The following is a 17806-nucleotide window of genomic DNA, read 5'->3' on the forward strand; positions in this document are numbered from 1 at the left end:
GCTACACACACACACACACACACACACACACAAAAAAAAAAAAGAGAAAAAAAAAAAAAAAAAAGAAAAAAAAAAAAAAAGGGGTCATCTGGCAGATATACTAAAACAGCAGTAGACACTTTATTTTTCCAATGCGATTATGGTACATTGGTATTCTTTATTAGCAAAAGATTAATCATAAGATGTTTTCTGTTCTTTTTTTATTCCTATGAAGAGCTGAGGAAGACAGGATACTGGGGAAGAAGTCCAGTAAAGGTTTGGCAGAGTTTGGCTGTCACCATTTGCAACCATAACATGGTAGTTACTTATGTAACTGCAAGCTTAATTTAACCATAAGAAATTCAGAAAATACCTGATTCTTTAACACTGAAGTAGTATGATATTCTTCCAGAGATTCGTCCTATCTTTCTGTTGGGCTTTCGATTTGTTATCAATCAGGATCCAAGTTTAAATTGTTTACAAATGAAGGGAATTCCATGTCTGTTTCTTAGTGTATTCCCATTTTGTTACTTGCCCTTATATTCTGTTGCTTGCAGCCATCCAACTGTTTATATGTTTCTGGTCTCTGTGACACTCTATGAGCTTCTTTTGTTAGGTTGTCTTACATTCATGAGACTGGATTTTAGGTTTCTAAGAGGAGATCAATACGCAATAGCATTAGCACTGCTAGATGAAGGAAAAGTAGTTCTGGGTGTTTTGGCTTGTCCAAATCTTCCTCTTGCATCAATTGGTAGTCATGATCAGCATTCTTCTCAAAACCAAGTTGGTTGCCTTTTCTATGCTAAAGTTGGTTGTGGGACCTATATGGAGTCCTTGGATGGTTCTTCACCCATAAAGGTTAATACACATACAAGATGTTTCAGTAATCCATTCAAGTTGGTCACTGGGTCTCTGATGATTTTAACGTTTGTGTGTTTTTCAGGTGAATGTCAGTGCCATTGATAATCCAGCAGAAGCTTCATTTTTTGAATCATTTGAAGCAGCGCATTCCTTGCATGATTTATCTGGTTCTATAGCAAAGGTATGTTAAGAGTTTATGTAATAAGGGTACTTTTGGTATTTTGTTATTTTGTTGTATTGTGCTTTTTCCTTACGCTACCTTATGTTAGAATGGGAGTATACATGTAACTTATGATGTAATATTAGCAAGTGAATGAATATAGGGGAGAGGGATCATTTATCTGCCCTAGTCATTACTGCCAACCTTCTTCTATGTCTCATTATCATCTCCTCTCTTCTTCTCATGTCCTCTTCAACTAGTTTAAATTGCAACTTGTTATCAGAGTCTCTGGTTCTGGTTTGAGAGTCGCACTACAAGTTCTCCGCTTCCTTTCCCTCTCTTTGGAACCCTAGGTTAAAAAGGGGTTCCAAGGAAGAGGCTGCCATGTGAAAAATTTGAAGATATCAGTTGGAGGAGTGTTATTAGCCAAAACCTTTTGTCTTAAGTTTTTGGGCCTGGACAGAACTGTCTTCTACCCACATCAACCCAGAGACCTGCACCTGAAACCATGAATCATGGTGATTGCCTTTATGTTTGTTTTAAGCTTTTAATGGATAGTTTCTCCCTTTACAAATTAATACTTGAAAAAAATACATGGTGGTGATCATCTATTAAAGCTGATTTTTCTTCTAGTCGATCTTTTGGTTGGGTCCAACCTGTGGTGGGTCCCAAGATTCAACAACATGGGACTGCAGTGAGTTTGCACCCAGACTGTTCTAAAAGTCCTCAAACACTTCAAACCCTGGACTAAAGACTTTGACATGCACACACACACACACATGTTTAAATGTATAAATGTTACTTCATGTTCATATGTATTTGATTGGCCACTAATGTCATATTTGCCTTAGAAACTTGGTGTCCAAGCACCTCCTGTTAGAATAGATAGCCAGGCAAAGTATGGGGCATTATCCAGGGGAGATGGAGCAATATACTTACGTTTTCCACATAAAGGATATCGTGAGAAGATATGGGACCATGCAGCTGGGTCCATTGTTGTTACAGGTATACACAACAACTTATCCAATAAAAACAATTTCTGCTTCACATTCCCTATTTTGGTACTTATGGTTGGGGAGGAAAATATTGTAATAGTTTACACTGTTTGTATGTGGACTTGGAAGTGATTTTCTTGTTCAAGTTGTTGGAGTATTTAGTAAATTCTCTTATTTGGTTTTGCACATGTTTGTACAAACACAATGTTGTCTCTACCAAATTTTCGCAATATAGTAAAACAGCCTGCAAGGTTTTATATTTTTGGCCTCTCAAAGGGAAGTCATTGGCATGGCCTACGTATTAAATAACATATTTATGTACCAAATGCAGAACATCAGTGAAAAAAAATAAGCTTTATTATTATTATTATTATTTTTTATTATTTTATTATTTTTATATTTTTAAATCCTAATAGTTTTCAGTAGGAAAGTAAAAATGAATATACTTCGCAGGTTTCTTTCCCTAAATGAAGGTGTTTAGGTCTTGATGTTGTTAAAATTAACAAAGACACTCCACACCTACTCACTCACTCTAATTAACTGAATTTGTTGGGAAAAGAAAAAAGAATATATTGGTATTGGAAAAAGCTCCTAGCCCCTACAAAGCACAGGAAAATACAGAAATGACAATCTCACAACCCTATGCTCATAAAACATCCTTGGCCTCACCACCCTTGCTTCGCCAACGTGTCTGCTAAATCATTTACTCACCGTGGTCTCCATTGGAGCAAGGAGGTTGCTTGGGAAGCCAAGTGTCTCATATGTCCAAATAAATGTACGAATGTCCAAGTTCACTTTTCATGATCATCATCAAAACTATGAGACATGATTTGTCTCCCTCTACAATAATGTGAGAGAACTTCTCTTTAATAGCAAATTAGAGCCCCAGTTCATACCTAGTATTCATTGAACTATTTTTCCTTTATCAGGTCAATAAGCTATGGTTTGTTGAGTTGATCCATTAATTATTGCCTATGTGACATGTTACTTATGTTAATTTTCAAAGAAGCTTCTTAATTTAAGTTCTTATGCTTCCATGAAATGCTTAAGAGAGTTGAGCTTGAGGCTGTCGCTGAGAGCTCTTCATTTCAACCTAAAGATTGCAAGATTAAAGGCCCGGCTTAATTGCTGCCTCCAGGTTTTTTTTCTTTTTTTTTTTTTTTGGGGGGGGTGGGTGGCTGTGGTGGTGGTGGGATTATGTTCAAATAGAGCATTTTGCTCAAGGAAATTGGACTATAGGATTAATGTTTGGTTATGTAAATGAGATTTTCAAGGTAACCATAGAGTGGATTGGAAATCATGAAAATGGCTTGAGTAGTGTGGCTGAATTTGAAACTAGATAAATCTTTATTCATTCAAATCCTTATCCAACTTATGGGGTTGGCTATGTGGATCTTGTTCTGCCATTCTTCTGTCAAAAAGCTGAAGGAAGACTCATGGTTGACTTTCAGGTCTAAATATCCAGACCCTATAATGGTATAGATATTTATAGTCACATTGATGTTGATGTTGAAATAAGAAGGAATATGGAATTAATTTCTTAATAAAAAAGACATGTATGGATAAAGATTGCCTATCTAGTATGTTGATAGTTGATACTGTCTAAAACCGTAGGGGCCAATAGGGGTATTTTGGGTATTATCGGCTCCCATATTTCTGTGATGTGGCTTTTCTTGTAATTGGGCAATGGGGGTACTATTGTCTTTTACTTTCAGCATTATTTTAATATAAGTAAAGGACTAAAACCTACGATCAACCTATTCTGAAAAGATCGCAGATCTTTTCTCATCTTTTGGGAGTCTCCTTCGGTTGTACCTCTCTCTTCTCTTCTCTTCTTCTTCTTCTTCTTTCCTCTCTTTCTTTTTCTTTTGGTTTGATTACAAGGTATCTGGGATTGTAACATGGTATCAGAGCGTCTGTAATCAAATCAAGCTTTTCAAAATCCTCCCTGCTGATCTCGGTTTTGCGCTGAAATCTTCTGGTGTGCAGCCACCTATTGCTGCATCTACTATGGATTAAATCACATGGAGTGATTTATTTGGTGTATGGATTATACTCTATTGGTACTATGCTAAAGATTTAAAGAACTTGAACCGCAACCATCTTCTTTCCTTTATTGAATCTGGGTCTCTTGAGTGAAAGCCAGATATCCAGTCGCTGTGGTTCAGGTTAGTTTGCTATTTTTCTTGGTATTTTTGGGTGAAAGCCAGATATCGGTGACTTTATTTGTGGGCGAAGTATTTTTGGGTGAAAGCCAGATATTGGCGACTCTATTTGTCTACTTTATTTTTGGTTCTAATGGCTGAGACCAAGTCTACTACCTGTGTGACTACTGCATCTGCCTCGGACAATGTCAATGTCCAAATTACTTTTATTAAGCTCAAGGGAAGCTCGAATTACCTACTTTAGGCTCAATCTGTGAAGGTTTTCCTTATGGCCAAGGATAAACTTAAGTATACTACTTCTAATTCTCCTTCATCATCTGATAAGGGTTATGATGAATGGATGAAGGAGAATGCTTTGATTTTAATCTGGTTGTGGAATAGTATGGAACTTAATGTTATCCAGCCGTTGACCACAGACATTGACAAATTGAAAGCTCAACGGAATGAGTTTTTCGTTTCCAAAATTTTGGCTAGTTTGAATAATGATTTGAAGGCAGTGAAGGGCCATTTACTTGCAGGCGATACTGTTCTTATTCTGAATGACACTTATTCGCGACTGTAGCGTATCACTTCATCAACTAAATCTGATTAGTCTTCTATAGACAATTCTGCCTTCCTTGCCAACTGTGGACGTGGTTGCGGTCATGGGGGAGGTTGTGGATCGGCTGGTCGAGGTTCTAGTGGATAGCCTTCTGATCGTGCATCCCGTCAGTGCACTTATTACGGGAAGCCCAACCATACTATAGAGACTTGTTGGCCAAAGCATGGCAAGCCAGAGTGGGCAACCCAGTTAGCCAATCATGCAATGTCAGATGATGGTACTGACACAATGTCTTTCATTGATGCTAAACCGAGACCCTTTTCAGGAGATTCATCTACTAGTCTACGCGATGACATCAATCAGTTGCTTTAGCGCTTGCACTCTCGAGGCATCCTCTAATACATCCAATGGTGGGTCTACATCCGCTGCCACCTTAGCTCATGCAGGTACCTCAACCCTTCTTATCACTACATCTACCCCCTAGATCATTGATTTAGGTGCTTCTGCCCATATGACTGGTAAGTCATCACTTTTTAAAACCTTTTCTTTTAATACTAGTTCTACATCTGTTATTCTTGCCAACGGTGTTTCTACACCGGTTCTCGGTCATGGTACTATATCACTCACATACTCACTGAATTTATCTTCTGTGTTACATGTTCCACAATTCCCATTAAGTCTTCTTTCTGTGAGCCAGTTAATTAGCTCATAAAATTGCTCAGTAACCTTCTTTCCCTCTTACTGTGTTTTTCAGGATCTTCACACGAGGAAGACGATTGGAGGGGCATGAAATAGATGGTTTATATTATCTCAACTGTGGTTCTCATACTTCTTCTGCTGCTACTGCTGTTGGGGATGTGACTCCTTTCCAATGGCACTGTCGTTTAGGAAATTTATCTTTAGCTAGGTTGAAACTTTTATTTCCTAGTTTTAAGTCTGTGATTAGGTTAGAATGTGAGGCCTGTGAGTTGGGAAAACATCACCGTGTGTCCTTCCCATCTCTCTCTGTGTCTCGTAGTCTGTCTTTATTTTCCTTAGTCCATTTTGATGTATGGGGTCCTTGCAGAGTTAGTGATGGATTTGGTTTTCGTTATTTTGTGACTTTTGTGGATGATTATTCTCGCCTTACATGGCTTTACATGTTAAAGGATAGATCTGAATTTTTATTTGTGTTTTAGCAATTCTATAATAAAATAAAAACTCAATTTGGCATTTTGGTTAAGAATTTTTGTTCTGATAATGCTTTAGAATATGCTCAAACTGATATTTCTGATTTTTGTACCAATCGTGGGATGATACACTAAACCAGTTGCGCTTATACCCCACAGCAAAATGGGGTAGCAGAGCGCAAGAACCGGCATCTACTCGAGGTTACCCGTGCTATTATGATTCATATGTCTGTTCCCAAGGATTAAAGTATCGGTATCGGTCACCGTATCGGTCGGTCAAAATTAAGATACGTATCAGAGGGTATCGTATCGTATCGGAGATACGCTAAGATACGCTAAAGATACTCATATAAATGGATAGGGAACACATTTTTATACACTTTTGCATAAAAAAATAGTTAAAAAAAACTATATATAACATGTAGAATGCATAAATAATTAAGTAGAGGGTATCGTATTGATAGACAAATATATTGAGTTGAAAATGTTCAAAATGATGAGGTTTGAGTTTCTTACAGTTTTTTCTTTCCTCATTGCCATTGCCACTGTGATGAGTGCCGTGAAGAGTGTCGTGGTGGTTCAAATCCTTGGCTAAGACCTTCTTCTTCAATAGGAGCAACTACGATGATATTTTGCACTTGTCGAATATAGGCACAATATTTACCCCAGTCGAAATATTTATGGTAGTGGGTCTCCCATTCATTGTAGAAAAATTAAATTTTTTTTTATAGAAGTTGTAGATTAAATGTTTTTAAAGAACATATAAAAAATCAACAAAGTGTGGACCAATATATTTGAGTAGATCTGAGAAATAAAAAAAAATTGGAACTCTCACTTTTTTGGGGAAAAAAATGTGGGTTTCATTTGAAATCATGTATTTAGTAATTATAAGTTATGACATTATTTTTAAGAGTTGAATGAACTAAATTTTCTAAAAAAAAAAAATTTTTGGGGATTTAAAAAAAATAAAAATTAATTTGGGAATAAAAAAATTTAAAAAATATAATTTTTTGAGAAAAATAAAAAATTTCCATGGAAGTTGTAGAACACTTGTTTTTACATAACATATAAAAAATCTAGAAAACTGTTGGTGAGAGTGTGAAGTGTTTGTTTTAAACAACAAAAAATTCACATTTAAGTAGCCGTATCATACCGATACAGTACGATACGGCTCGATACTGCACGATACCTTCGATACGTACCGATACTCTTGGGAATTTTCAGATTTTCAAAGGTTCGTATCGTAGAGTATCCTCCGTATTGGTACGACACGATACGCTACGTACGATACGCCGATACACAAAAAGAGGTCCAAAATTCCTTGTAGCGTATCGGTATGTATTGTGCCGATGCCTACCGATACGGCACGATACGCACCGATACTTAAAACCATGTCTGTTCCTAAGCATTTTTGGTGTGATGGGGTTTTAACTGCATGTCACTTGATTAATCGTATGCCATCTTCAGTGCTTTCAGATAGGTCCCATTTTTCTATTATGTTCCCTACTTTGCCAAGTTTTCATATTCCTCCCCGAGTCTATAGCTATGTGTGTTTTGTCCATAATTTGCATGTGCAAGTAGATAAACTGTCTCCTAGGTCTACTAAGTGCATTTTTTTGGGTTATTCACGTATTCAGAAAGGGTATAAGTGCTATGACCCCATTACTCACAGGAACTTTGTTAGTGCCGATATGACATTTGAAGGCACATCATTCTTTTCTCCTCAGGTGTCCTAGTCTGGTATGGAGTGGACTTCTCCATCTCCTCCACCCATTCCATATCTCATGCCCTTCCTTGATGTGCCTAGTGCCAGTGACTCACCTCCTCTACAGGTTTATCAGTGCAGGAAGAAGGTTGAAGAGTCGAGTGGAGAAACCAATACTCCAGATGATTCACTTCTTCCACTGTTGCCTTTCTCTTTTGAAGCTCCTCCTCCTCCGCCTAATGACTTACCAATTGCTCAAAGGAAAGGTACACGTTGTTGCGCTAAAAAATCTATGGTTGTGCATCCTATTGATAACTTTGTTTCCTTGTCTCTTCTGCCCTCTCCCATCCATGGTCTTGCCTTGTCACTTTCTACTAACCCTATTCCCTACACCCATAATGATGCCCTAACTATTCTTGGATGGAAAGCTGCCATGGATGTAGAAATGGATGCTCTCTTGAGTCGTGGTACTTAGAGTCTGGTAGATTTACCTCTTGGTAAGGATTTGGTGAAGTGTCGCTGGACGTACACTGTTAAGTATCACTTTGATGGCTTTGTTGAGCGGTTGAAAGCCCGTCTGGTTGCCAAGGGGTATACTTAGACATATGGAGTTGATTATTTTGAGACCTTCTCCCCGGTTGCTAGACTGAGCTTTGTTTGTCTACTTATTTCTCTTGCTGTCAACTTTGATTGGCCCTTGTTTTAATTGGACATTAAGAATGCCTTCTTGTGTGGTGATCTACAGGAAGAGGTGTATATGTAGCAACCTCCTGGTTATGTTGCTCAGGGAGAGAATAAAGGTCGTGTGTGTCGCTTACGCAAGGCTATCTATGGACTTAAACAGTCCCCTCGGGCATGGTTTGACAAGTTTAGTGCTACCATAGTTACTTATGGATTTTCTCAGTGTTATTTTGATCATTCTGTCTTTGTTCGTCGCAGAGGTGATAAATTGGTTATCTTGGTAGTTTATGTTGATGATATTATTCTTACTGGTAATGATGAGGTAGGAATTTCTGAAGTGAAAGCTTATCTATAACAACACTTTCAGACCAAGGACTTGGGCCAATTCCACTATTTTCTTAGGATTGAGGTGATCCGATGTAAGAAAGGGATCAGTCTGTATCAAAGGAAATATATGTTGGACCTTTTATTTGATACTGGCATGCTTGCATCCAAACCTGTTGATATCCCTATGGATCGTCACCAAAAGTTTGGTGTTAATGATGGCGAACTTCTTCAGGATGTGCATCAGTACAGGAGTTTGATTGGCAAGCTGATTTATCTTACTATAACACGTCCTGACATCTCCTATATTGTTGGAGTCCTCAGTCAGTTCATGCAGTCTCATCAGAAAGTACATTGGGATGTTGCTGTCCGTGTTCTTCGTTATCTAAAGGGTGCTCCTAGAAAAAAGGACTGATCTATCGTCCTAATCGGCATATGGAACTAGTTGGCTACTCTGATGCTGATTGGGCCGGCTTTGCTAATGATCGGAGATCTACCACTGGTTATTGTACATTTGTTGGAGGTAATTTGGTTACATGGCATAGCAATACCATTGCCTGATCTAGTGTAGAAGCAGAATACAGAGCTATGGCTCATACCGCTGCTGAGTTAATGTGGCTACGGTGTACGATCTTTACTCTTGGAGTTGGGATTTCCAGTGACCAAGCCTATGCAGATGTATTGTGACAACCAAGCTGCGGTGTACATTGCTAGTAATCCAGTTTTCCATGAGAGGACCAAGCACATAGAGGTGGACTGCCACTTTGTTCGTGATGCTGTTCTGAAGAAGTTGATTGAGACTCCTTTTGTTCCTTCATCAGATCAGTTGGCTGATATGTTCACTAAGTCACTGCTTGCTCCTAGTTTTCGTAATGGTTGTGCCAAGCTGAGCATGGGTGATGTGTATGCGCTAAATTCTAAAATTGATAGGGGCCAATAGGGGTATTTTGGGTCCCACCGCTCCTATATTTCTGTGATGTGGCTTTTCTTGTAATTGGGCAATGGGGGTGCTATTGACTTTTACTTTCAGCATTATTTTAATATAAGTAAAGGACTAAAACCTGCGATCAACCTATTTTGGAAAGATCGCAGGTCTCTTCTCATCTTTTGGGAGTCTCCTTTGGTTGTACCTCTCTCTTCTCTCTTCTCTTCTTCTTCTTGCCTCTCTTTCTTTTTCTTTTGGTTTGATTACAAGGTATCTGGGATTGTAACAAATACCATGCTTCTTGAGCTTTCAGCTTTTACTGAATGTGAAATTTGATGAAACCTAGTTATGTTTACGAAGTTTCTTGCAAGTGGAGACTGTTAGAATGTACCTTTCTTCCCCCCCCCCCCCCTAAATTTAACAATGATGTCGTTGAGACCGGAGAAGATGACTACAAGACGAAACGAGAAGTTTGTAATGAGATTCGATGAAACAACCAGTGCCATTCTCAGTTTTATATCTTCCAATTTTGGTGCACTAAGTATTTTATTCTTGGTGTTAAAATTAAGATATGCCCTTTTTGTTCTTTTCTGGGGATCAGTAACCCACTTTGAGTGCCTCAGGCTTCTTACCAACTTAACAGGGTCCTTGTATAACAGTTCAAAATAAGGTTTGAAAGTTAAAACTGTCTTTGAGGAAACATTATGACTTTGAAAGCTGTCCATCAAAGCCTGAGTGTATTTCATGGTATATTCCAAGTATAAATCATTATATATTCCTTCCCTTGCAATGAATATTGAGCTTGCATTGTTGTTCCTTGGAAGTGAAACTACTCTTATTCTCCAGATATAATGACTTATGTTTGTTGATGTTTTACAGAAGCTGGTGGGGTGGTAACAGATGCTGCGGGAAATCCTTTGAATTTCTCTAAGGGTAAATTCCTGGATCTAGACACAGGCATCATAGTCACCAACCAAAAGTTGATGCCTTTGCTCTTGAAGGCTGTTCGAGATTCTCTGAATGAAGCACAATCATCAGCTTCATCCATGTGATTGTTTTAATGGTAGTTATTCTCTTTCAATAGTTCTTCTGCTGATTTAAATGGCTTCATCTGTGTAACTGGATGAAAGCCGTTTGCACTTGGATGAAGATTAACTCTCCATGTGCCCAATGCATGTGAGAAGCAGCTCTTGTTTTGCTGCTGTAATACTTTGTTCTGTTGTGTAGCTACTGAAATACAACAAGCTTCCATTTTCTTTTTGAATGACATGCTTCTTTTTGCACTTGAAAGAATAAAAATGCTGAATTGATGTCTGTTTTGGTTGTTGACATGATTAATGAGAAAATTCATTAGAATAAATGTATCAGCGAACTTGTGTCAGTTTCATATCTTCCAGTGATCATACAACATTAGCTTCTGCTCTGTTCTTGTATTGAAGGATTCAAGTACTGGGATTAGATCAGGATTGGTCTATAGTACAATATTAATTCCCTAAAAAATTGTTTGACCAGGTAAGGCTACCCCCATTTCCCCCAAAACTTGGCTCAAGATCGAGTAAGGATCAGCCAATCTGGATTGGATTGGCAGAGTCCAATCTGATCCTGAATTTCTAGTTGTAATCCTTGGAGTAGAGCTTAGAATCTGGACTGCCACTTAACCACATTTATGGTGGGCCTTCAGCAAGTGTACTGAGTAGCTTTATCTGAGGTGATTAATGACTCATTCCCAGATTCATTGTTTGAATGATGTTCATAACTTAACATCAGTTTCTTGATTGGATGATCTTCATATGCCTGTAATATTAACTGCACTCCCAAAGGAAACAGATTTCTCTATTTCCCAAAACTCAGCAGTTGCAGTTACAGATTGTTCCTCCCTAAACCAATTTCACCTGTACCCTTGAGAATATTGATTAATTTTAATAACAACAACATCAAAAACCTTATCCCAACTTATTGGGGTCGGCTATTGATAAATTTCAAGAACACCACAAATTCGTATTACATTTGTAAGAGTGGTGTCTTGAAGGCCAGTATGAGATTCCCGCATTTGAAACATATACTCCAGAGATCGGGAATTGTTCTCTTTCTTTGTTTTCCCCTTTCAATTTTTTTATGAGAAAATATGGGAATGGAAGAAGATGATGAAAATGTTGGTGGTTACTGATATCAATCATCTGGTTACTTATGTGTTGTATGGTTCCCACTTTATGAATCTACAGATTGCACAAGTGATTAATATGATCATATTAGATTTCTATCCAGGAGATCTATGCCATGATCTTGCAAATATTGGGCCATTTAGTAAGTTCTACTGGTACTATCAAAAGATACTTGATATTATTTCAACCCATAATCAAATATTTGAGAAGACAACACTTGCTCTATGTTATGCTGCTGAAATGCTAATTTCAATTCCAGCCTGATTGTTAAAATGCTTTAGGGTTTGTTCAAGTTGCAAGCTGAAGAACAGCTGAAAGGAACTTCACTTGATTTATAAGTGGTCTAATGTTTTATTGAATTCATTCATGATAGATCACAATGGGTTCTGTTTAAGCTTTTCATTGCTCATAATTTAATTTATATCTTTCTTTCCTTCGAAGTGCCTAAACAAGGCACAACACATCTTATTTAATAAAGTTGTACTAGGAGAAATAGATTTGAAGGACTTCCTGCTCTCGGATGGAGTGACTCCATTCATTCATACTTCCACATAGCTGTCTAAACAGGAACATCAGGGGGATAGTCTTGTGGATGTCTCTTGATGGTCTTTCTGAGCATTCTTTCTTGCTCATAGAGATTTGATGGGCAACCATCATAAACATCGGTAAACAAGTCTTCTAGTGGAGGTTTCTCCACTTTTTCTGCAACCTGAATCGCATGCAATAGCTGCAACAAAGTATATTCAGTTAAAACTAAAAGGCCACATTAAAGAGATCAAGAGAAGCTATAGGCATATTAAACATATTACCTCCTTCCTTACACTGCTTCGGAGTTCTGATTCATCTTTGTCAGTCCACCAACCATTCCTTTGAACCCATTTTTTAAATTTAGTTACAGGGTCTCTTGACATTCTCCAGTGTTCGATTTCATTGACAGGGCGATACTTGGTGGAATCATCGGATGTAGAGTGATGCCCAGTTCGATAGGTAAGGGCCTGCAATTAGGAACATGGGGAGTCAAGTGAAAGACATAAGAACAAACTTGAGGTTTCTAACACCAGAACAATAATCTATATCACAGAACCAACATTGGCAAGAGTCAATATCAGATAAATGACATTGGCACCTCAATTAATATGGGTCTTTGTTCACTTATGGCCATTTCACGAGCTGCTTTAACTGCATTATAGACAGCAAGGGCATCATTTCCATCTATACGGATGCTACGCATGCCATAAGCCTGACCTCTAACCACAATACCATCACCTGCCAATGCCGCAAAATAAACCTTAATGTTTAACCACAATTCCAGGGAACCAACGAAGAATGAGAAAACATGGCAGGTGAAGCTATTACTTCTAAACTGCTCTGATGTTGGGGTGCTAATGGCCCATCCGTTATTGCGACACAGAAAAATAACTGGTGCCTCCAGAACTGCTGCAAAATTTAAAGCAGCATGGAAATCTCCCTACCAAATTATTCAGATGTTAGAGAGGAAAAAACCAAAATCAGTTTCAGAAGTGTTACATTCATTGTATACCAACCTCGCTTGCAGCACCGTCACCAAAATAAGTGACCACACATGCAACTTTTCCATCCATTTTCAAAGAATAAGCAGCACCCACTGCCTGTGGAATTTGTGTACTAACAAACACACGGAGGAATGAAATTCTGTTCATGATTTTTATGAATGGAAGTTGATAAATACCAGATACTAAATCTCTATACTCTGCTATAAGCAAGGCTGATAACTTACGCAATTGGGGATGATACAGTGAAGTAATTGTGCCTGTTAGATCCATAATGGATTGGCATTTGCCGACCTTTACCATAATCAGCTTTGTTCCCAAAGCATTGGTTCGCGAATTCTTGCAAAGTGAAGCCACGAGATATGAGAACCCCTGATTCCCTATACTGCATTTAGATCAATCATTCACTGTCACAAGATTGTTGAGCTATTGAACAATAGAAGAAATGGAGAAGAATACTTTGACTACTGTGAGAATAATGAATAATGGGTTAATCTCTCCTCCCTTCCTCCACTGTATAGGAGAAACAGGGCAGGAGGATGGACACACCATTGAAGAAATCACCTGGTTCAATATAGGCCTAATTGGATGATCATGGCAAACACATTCCCAGAACTGTCTGAAAAATTCATCAATATTTTAATCGTCCAAATGTTTGAAGAGATGGGATCATCAGAATCATTCTAACAGTCTCATTCTTGGATGCTTTAATATATAAACACATCTTTCACACCTGAGGCAAAATAATGTCATCCATTATAAGTGCAGTTGCTGATGCAATGTTGATGGCTTCTTCTCCAATTGAAGTAAGATAGAAAGAGATCCTTCCTTGCCTCTGAGCTTCATAGGAAATGGTGTCCATAATTTGAAGAGTGACCATATCCCTGTACATTTTTATAGCAATTTCCTTGCTTACCTTGATAAAGTTATGTTTAAAAGATCATCAGACAAGGTAAAGTTTTATTAGAGAATTGATAAGGCTATTCAGTTCTTACTATGATGTACTGGGTTTAATCTCTGAACTTGATTGATAGATCATTTGTGGTAGAAGGAGAGAAATACCTCTTTAGAACTGCTGCCTATAATTGGCTGCCCATTGTCATCAAGAACACGATAGCATTTTATCCTCTTCACAGCAGATTCAGATATGAATCTCATCTCAGGAGTCACCATTACCCTCCCCCCCTGGAAAATCCAAGACCTGAGAAAATGAAGTAAACTTTCAAAATCTGATATAATATAGATTATCTCAAGCACCTACATCTCTATCCAAATAATGAATTAAACTTCAAAATCTGATCTAATATAGAATCTCATACTGATATCAAAGTTAATGTGCTTGCGTAGGATATCTTCAGAATTCAAACTTCGTCGCATACAGAGATGATAACAATCCCCCTTTTACTCAACCTCCAAAGAAGGAAAACCCACAAAAAATTTGAAATTCACAGAAACAGAGAAACATGGTTTTCAAGGAAACATGAATTACTAAAAGTCTTAAATGAATTTATTGTGGCTCTGTTGATTGCAAGTACAGAAAAGGGAAGGGAAGGGAAATCATAATGGAAAAGAAAAAGGGAATTTGTGTTATCATGATTGTGTAATCTATAGGATTTTACCTTTTCGAGTATACACGTGAAATTATAGGATTTTACCATCACTAAAATTTAGTACCTGATTTTCATCATCATACTCGTATGATAAATCGAGTTGCTGTTGAGCTTTGGTGGATTCAAAGTGTCGAAATGAGAAAATATATGATGAATTATTAGAAACTGCATCTGGGTCTCCTGCAATTATGAACAATTGGTGGTGTAGAAGAAGAGAAAAGGTGGTGGTGGTGATGATAATGATGATGATGAAGGGAAGACGAACAATATAAAGTGTGGTGGTTGTTGAGAACACCCAACAATCCCAGCTTTCTTTTGAGTTGGTGACCGATGTTCCCTGATGATCTTGTGAACCAGACAGCCATTTCTATTTACAAAGAAGAACAAGAAGAAGAACAAGAAAATTGAACCTTAAATGAAGCTCCAGAAGGATCGAAACGTGAGGTTTGATAAGTGGATTGGATATATAAGGTTTCATTTTCATAAAAAAAAATAGTGGCATGTGCATAAAAAATGTGTCCGGGGGTGAGAACTACGTAGCCTTACCTAAAAAATGTGTCTTGTTTCATATGTTCATAAAATATATTTTTTTCTTTTGATTTTTTTTAAATGTGAAAAAAATAATATTTTATAAAATAACATATAAACCATTGGGTGGGTTTCATTGTTTCAACATGATGTTTCCCATATATTTAAATTTCCCACATCAAGTAAATAGGTGCATGAAAGGGAGAAGGAAGGTTCTCTGTGCCACCAAGGTTGTTGGTAACCTCTCTATCTTTTTCCTCTTTATATCAAATGACCTTGCTCTTTTAATGTATGGAATTATTTTGTTGCATGTAATTGGTGTGCTTGCTTTCTTATGTCATTTACTTAGAAAATCCTCTCCCAAAAATTATAAATAGGAAAAATGTATTATGTGAGGGAATTGGGGGGGAGGGGGTTGGGGGAGATGATCCCTCTGTTGATGTTTTCTTGTGTGTTCTTCGCTCTTGTGCACAAGAACCACACTCCCCTTATAAAATATATGTGAGAGGGTTCCTCCATCGGTTTTTAATAAAGAGAAAGAATATGATCCCACAGTAGAATGTGATTGAATGTATTAAAGAATTTGCATGCGAGCCATGCGAGCCTGGTGTATTTCCTTTTCTCATATTATATTAGGTAAAGGGCGTTAATAATAGTCAATCTCATTTCTTACGTCTTCTCACATGAGTTTTTTTATTAATTTTTTCTTCTTCTTCGAAAAATAAATAAATTAAGTAAACCTCATATGAAGAGGCATTAAAAAATTGTTGGTTCAGATTCCACGTAACCCTTTTCTTAATATTTATTATAGAATCTAGTTTCAGACGGTATCCATATAATATAGGAGAACAATGGAAGATATTATCAACCATTCACAAATAAGAGACATTTCTCCTTTTTCATGTGTTATGTAAGTGCAAAAACATATTTTTCAGTAAATATTAAAAAATAAAAATAAAAAATTCATATTAATTTGTCGATGTTTTAGACTGTGTTTGAAAGTCAATAAATAAAATTTTAAAGACTTGGGTAGATAAGAAATCCAAGTCAATAAATAAAATTTTAAAGACTTTTGGGGTAGATAAGAAATCCAAGTCAATAAATAAAATTTTAAAGACTCTTGGGGTAGATAAGAAATCCACATTTGCTGCTGTTCCTGATTTAGACATTTATCTTCTCTATTGTTCCAAGTTAATTGCCAAACAGTCCATTATGTGGATAAGTCCTCTTCCTTGTAAATCATCGACGTGTGTGGGTAACAATCAATGTTCTAATATATTTTGCGTGCTCTTAATTAGGAAAGTTTTCACCTTTTATTGGGAATGGGATGATCATTTTGCCAGCCTCTGTGTGTCTAGACGCAACTCCTATACTCTGACAAAAAACATTAATTATGCCTAAATAGGGCCTGGTTGAGATTTCTAGGCCCTTCGTAGGGCTTTGTCGCCTCTGGAGATAAAAATCCTCTGCAATTCCCATCTCATACAATTCTGTACAATACTCCCTGCAGAGGTCGACACGTGGACAATTTGAAATAGATGGCTCAGATGCTTTGTTGACTGAAGCTCCACCAAAACCGATTAGAAGCAAATGAACCGATCTGTCCAATGAATCAAACCAGACCAGTTCAACTCTCCTGTTGATGAATCAAACCAGACCAGTTCAACTCTCCTGTTGGAAGCCACTCGCACGACACCCTGTCTCTCACCCCTTTCTCTGTCTCTGCTCACGAAGGGGAAGCTCCCACTGGATCACCCCTCTCTCTCTTCCATGTAAACAGCCACAGAACAAGAGACGTTTCCAATTTCATCTTTCCGACTCAGAAACCTCTTCTTCTTCTTCTTCCTCTTCCTCATCAGTTTAGGGTTTCGTTTTTCTCTCTCTCCCTCTCTCTCTCTCTCTCTCTCTCTCTACAATTTCTGGTGCTCAGATCTTTGTCTGCTTCTCTTCTCTGGTTGCTATTATATGGCAATTAACTCTTCGGGTCATGAGGTATCCAACCTCTGTCTGGGGAAGCCAGCATTGAGGTCGTATCGATCTCTGCTACCGTCAGCGAAGCTTTATTTGTATTGAAAAATTCTGAAGAGAGCTATCTGAGCGTTTGGAGTTGTGATCACTCATCTAATGAGAAACTAGATTTTGATGATTGTCGATAAGTTGGCAAGGTTTGCATGGTGAATGTTATTTGCTATTTCTGTGAGGAAGAGAACTTCTCTTGTCCATCATCTGCGCTTAAATTTCTATGCTTCTTCCCAAGACTTTTGGTCTTGTGAGGCATGCAGAGCCGCACTTAAGGTTTGAATTTTGAGACTTTTTTTTCCCTCGTAGAGAGAGCAAAAAACAAAACCCTAAACTGAGGAGGCAGAGGAAGAAGAAGAAGAAGAAGAAGAAGAAGAAGAAGAAGAAGAAGGGAGGTTTCGGAGTCAGAGAGATGAAACTGGAAATGGCCCGGTTTGATCCATTGGACGGATC

At 37.8% G+C, this 17806-nt stretch overlaps 2 protein-coding genes across 3 annotated transcripts in view; one reads left to right on the forward strand and one right to left on the reverse strand.

The window, feature by feature from the left end:
* Positions 1 to 10819, forward strand: part of LOC122062507 (SAL1 phosphatase-like) — a 23251-nt gene extending 12432 nt beyond the window's left edge. The window contains exons 5-8 of one of the 2 annotated variants that reach the window (XM_042626156.1): positions 627 to 837; positions 923 to 1021; positions 1852 to 2005; positions 5456 to 5848. In XM_042626156.1, coding sequence (XP_042482090.1) covers positions 627 to 837; positions 923 to 1021; positions 1852 to 2005; positions 5456 to 5496 — 505 coding nt within the window. In that variant the 3' untranslated portion in view covers positions 5497 to 5848. Of the gene's footprint in view, positions 1 to 626; positions 838 to 922; positions 1022 to 1851; positions 2006 to 5455; positions 5849 to 10384 lie in introns of those variants that run through there. The other variant, XM_042626151.1, reaches the window with a different exon arrangement.
* Positions 10820 to 11994: 1175 nt separating this feature from the next.
* LOC122062523 (2-oxoisovalerate dehydrogenase subunit alpha 2, mitochondrial-like) lies at positions 11995 to 14653 on the reverse strand. Its single transcript, XM_042626168.1, has 9 exons — positions 14516 to 14653; positions 14259 to 14397; positions 13930 to 14112; positions 13424 to 13581; positions 13212 to 13311; positions 13024 to 13135; positions 12794 to 12933; positions 12477 to 12662; positions 11995 to 12394 (listed from the first exon to the last, which is right to left on the reverse strand). The coding sequence occupies exons 2-9, from the start codon at positions 14367 to 14369 to the stop codon at positions 12227 to 12229; spliced, it is 1158 nt and encodes a 385-aa protein (XP_042482102.1). The 5' UTR covers positions 14370 to 14397; positions 14516 to 14653; the 3' UTR covers positions 11995 to 12226.
* Positions 14654 to 17806: the final 3153 nt, after the last annotated feature.

Source organism: Macadamia integrifolia, chromosome 2 (assembly GCF_013358625.1).
Source record: "Macadamia integrifolia cultivar HAES 741 chromosome 2, SCU_Mint_v3, whole genome shotgun sequence".
Taxonomy (NCBI): Eukaryota; Viridiplantae; Streptophyta; class Magnoliopsida; order Proteales; family Proteaceae; genus Macadamia; species Macadamia integrifolia.

Bases quoted from the DNA above. Each gene is read 5' to 3' on its own strand.
- LOC122062523 (XM_042626168.1), bottom strand. From the start codon at position 14,369: ATGGTGACTCCTGAGATGAGATTCATATCTGAATCTGCTGTGAAGAGG. The intron at 14,113-14,258 runs GTATTTCTCTCC...AACTTTATCAAG, and splicing joins TAGGCAGCAGTTCTAAAGAG to GTAAGCAAGGAAATTGCTAT. The intron at 13,582-13,929 runs GTGTGAAAGATG...ATCTAAATGCAG, and splicing joins ATGACATTATTTTGCCTCAG to TATAGGGAATCAGGGGTTCT.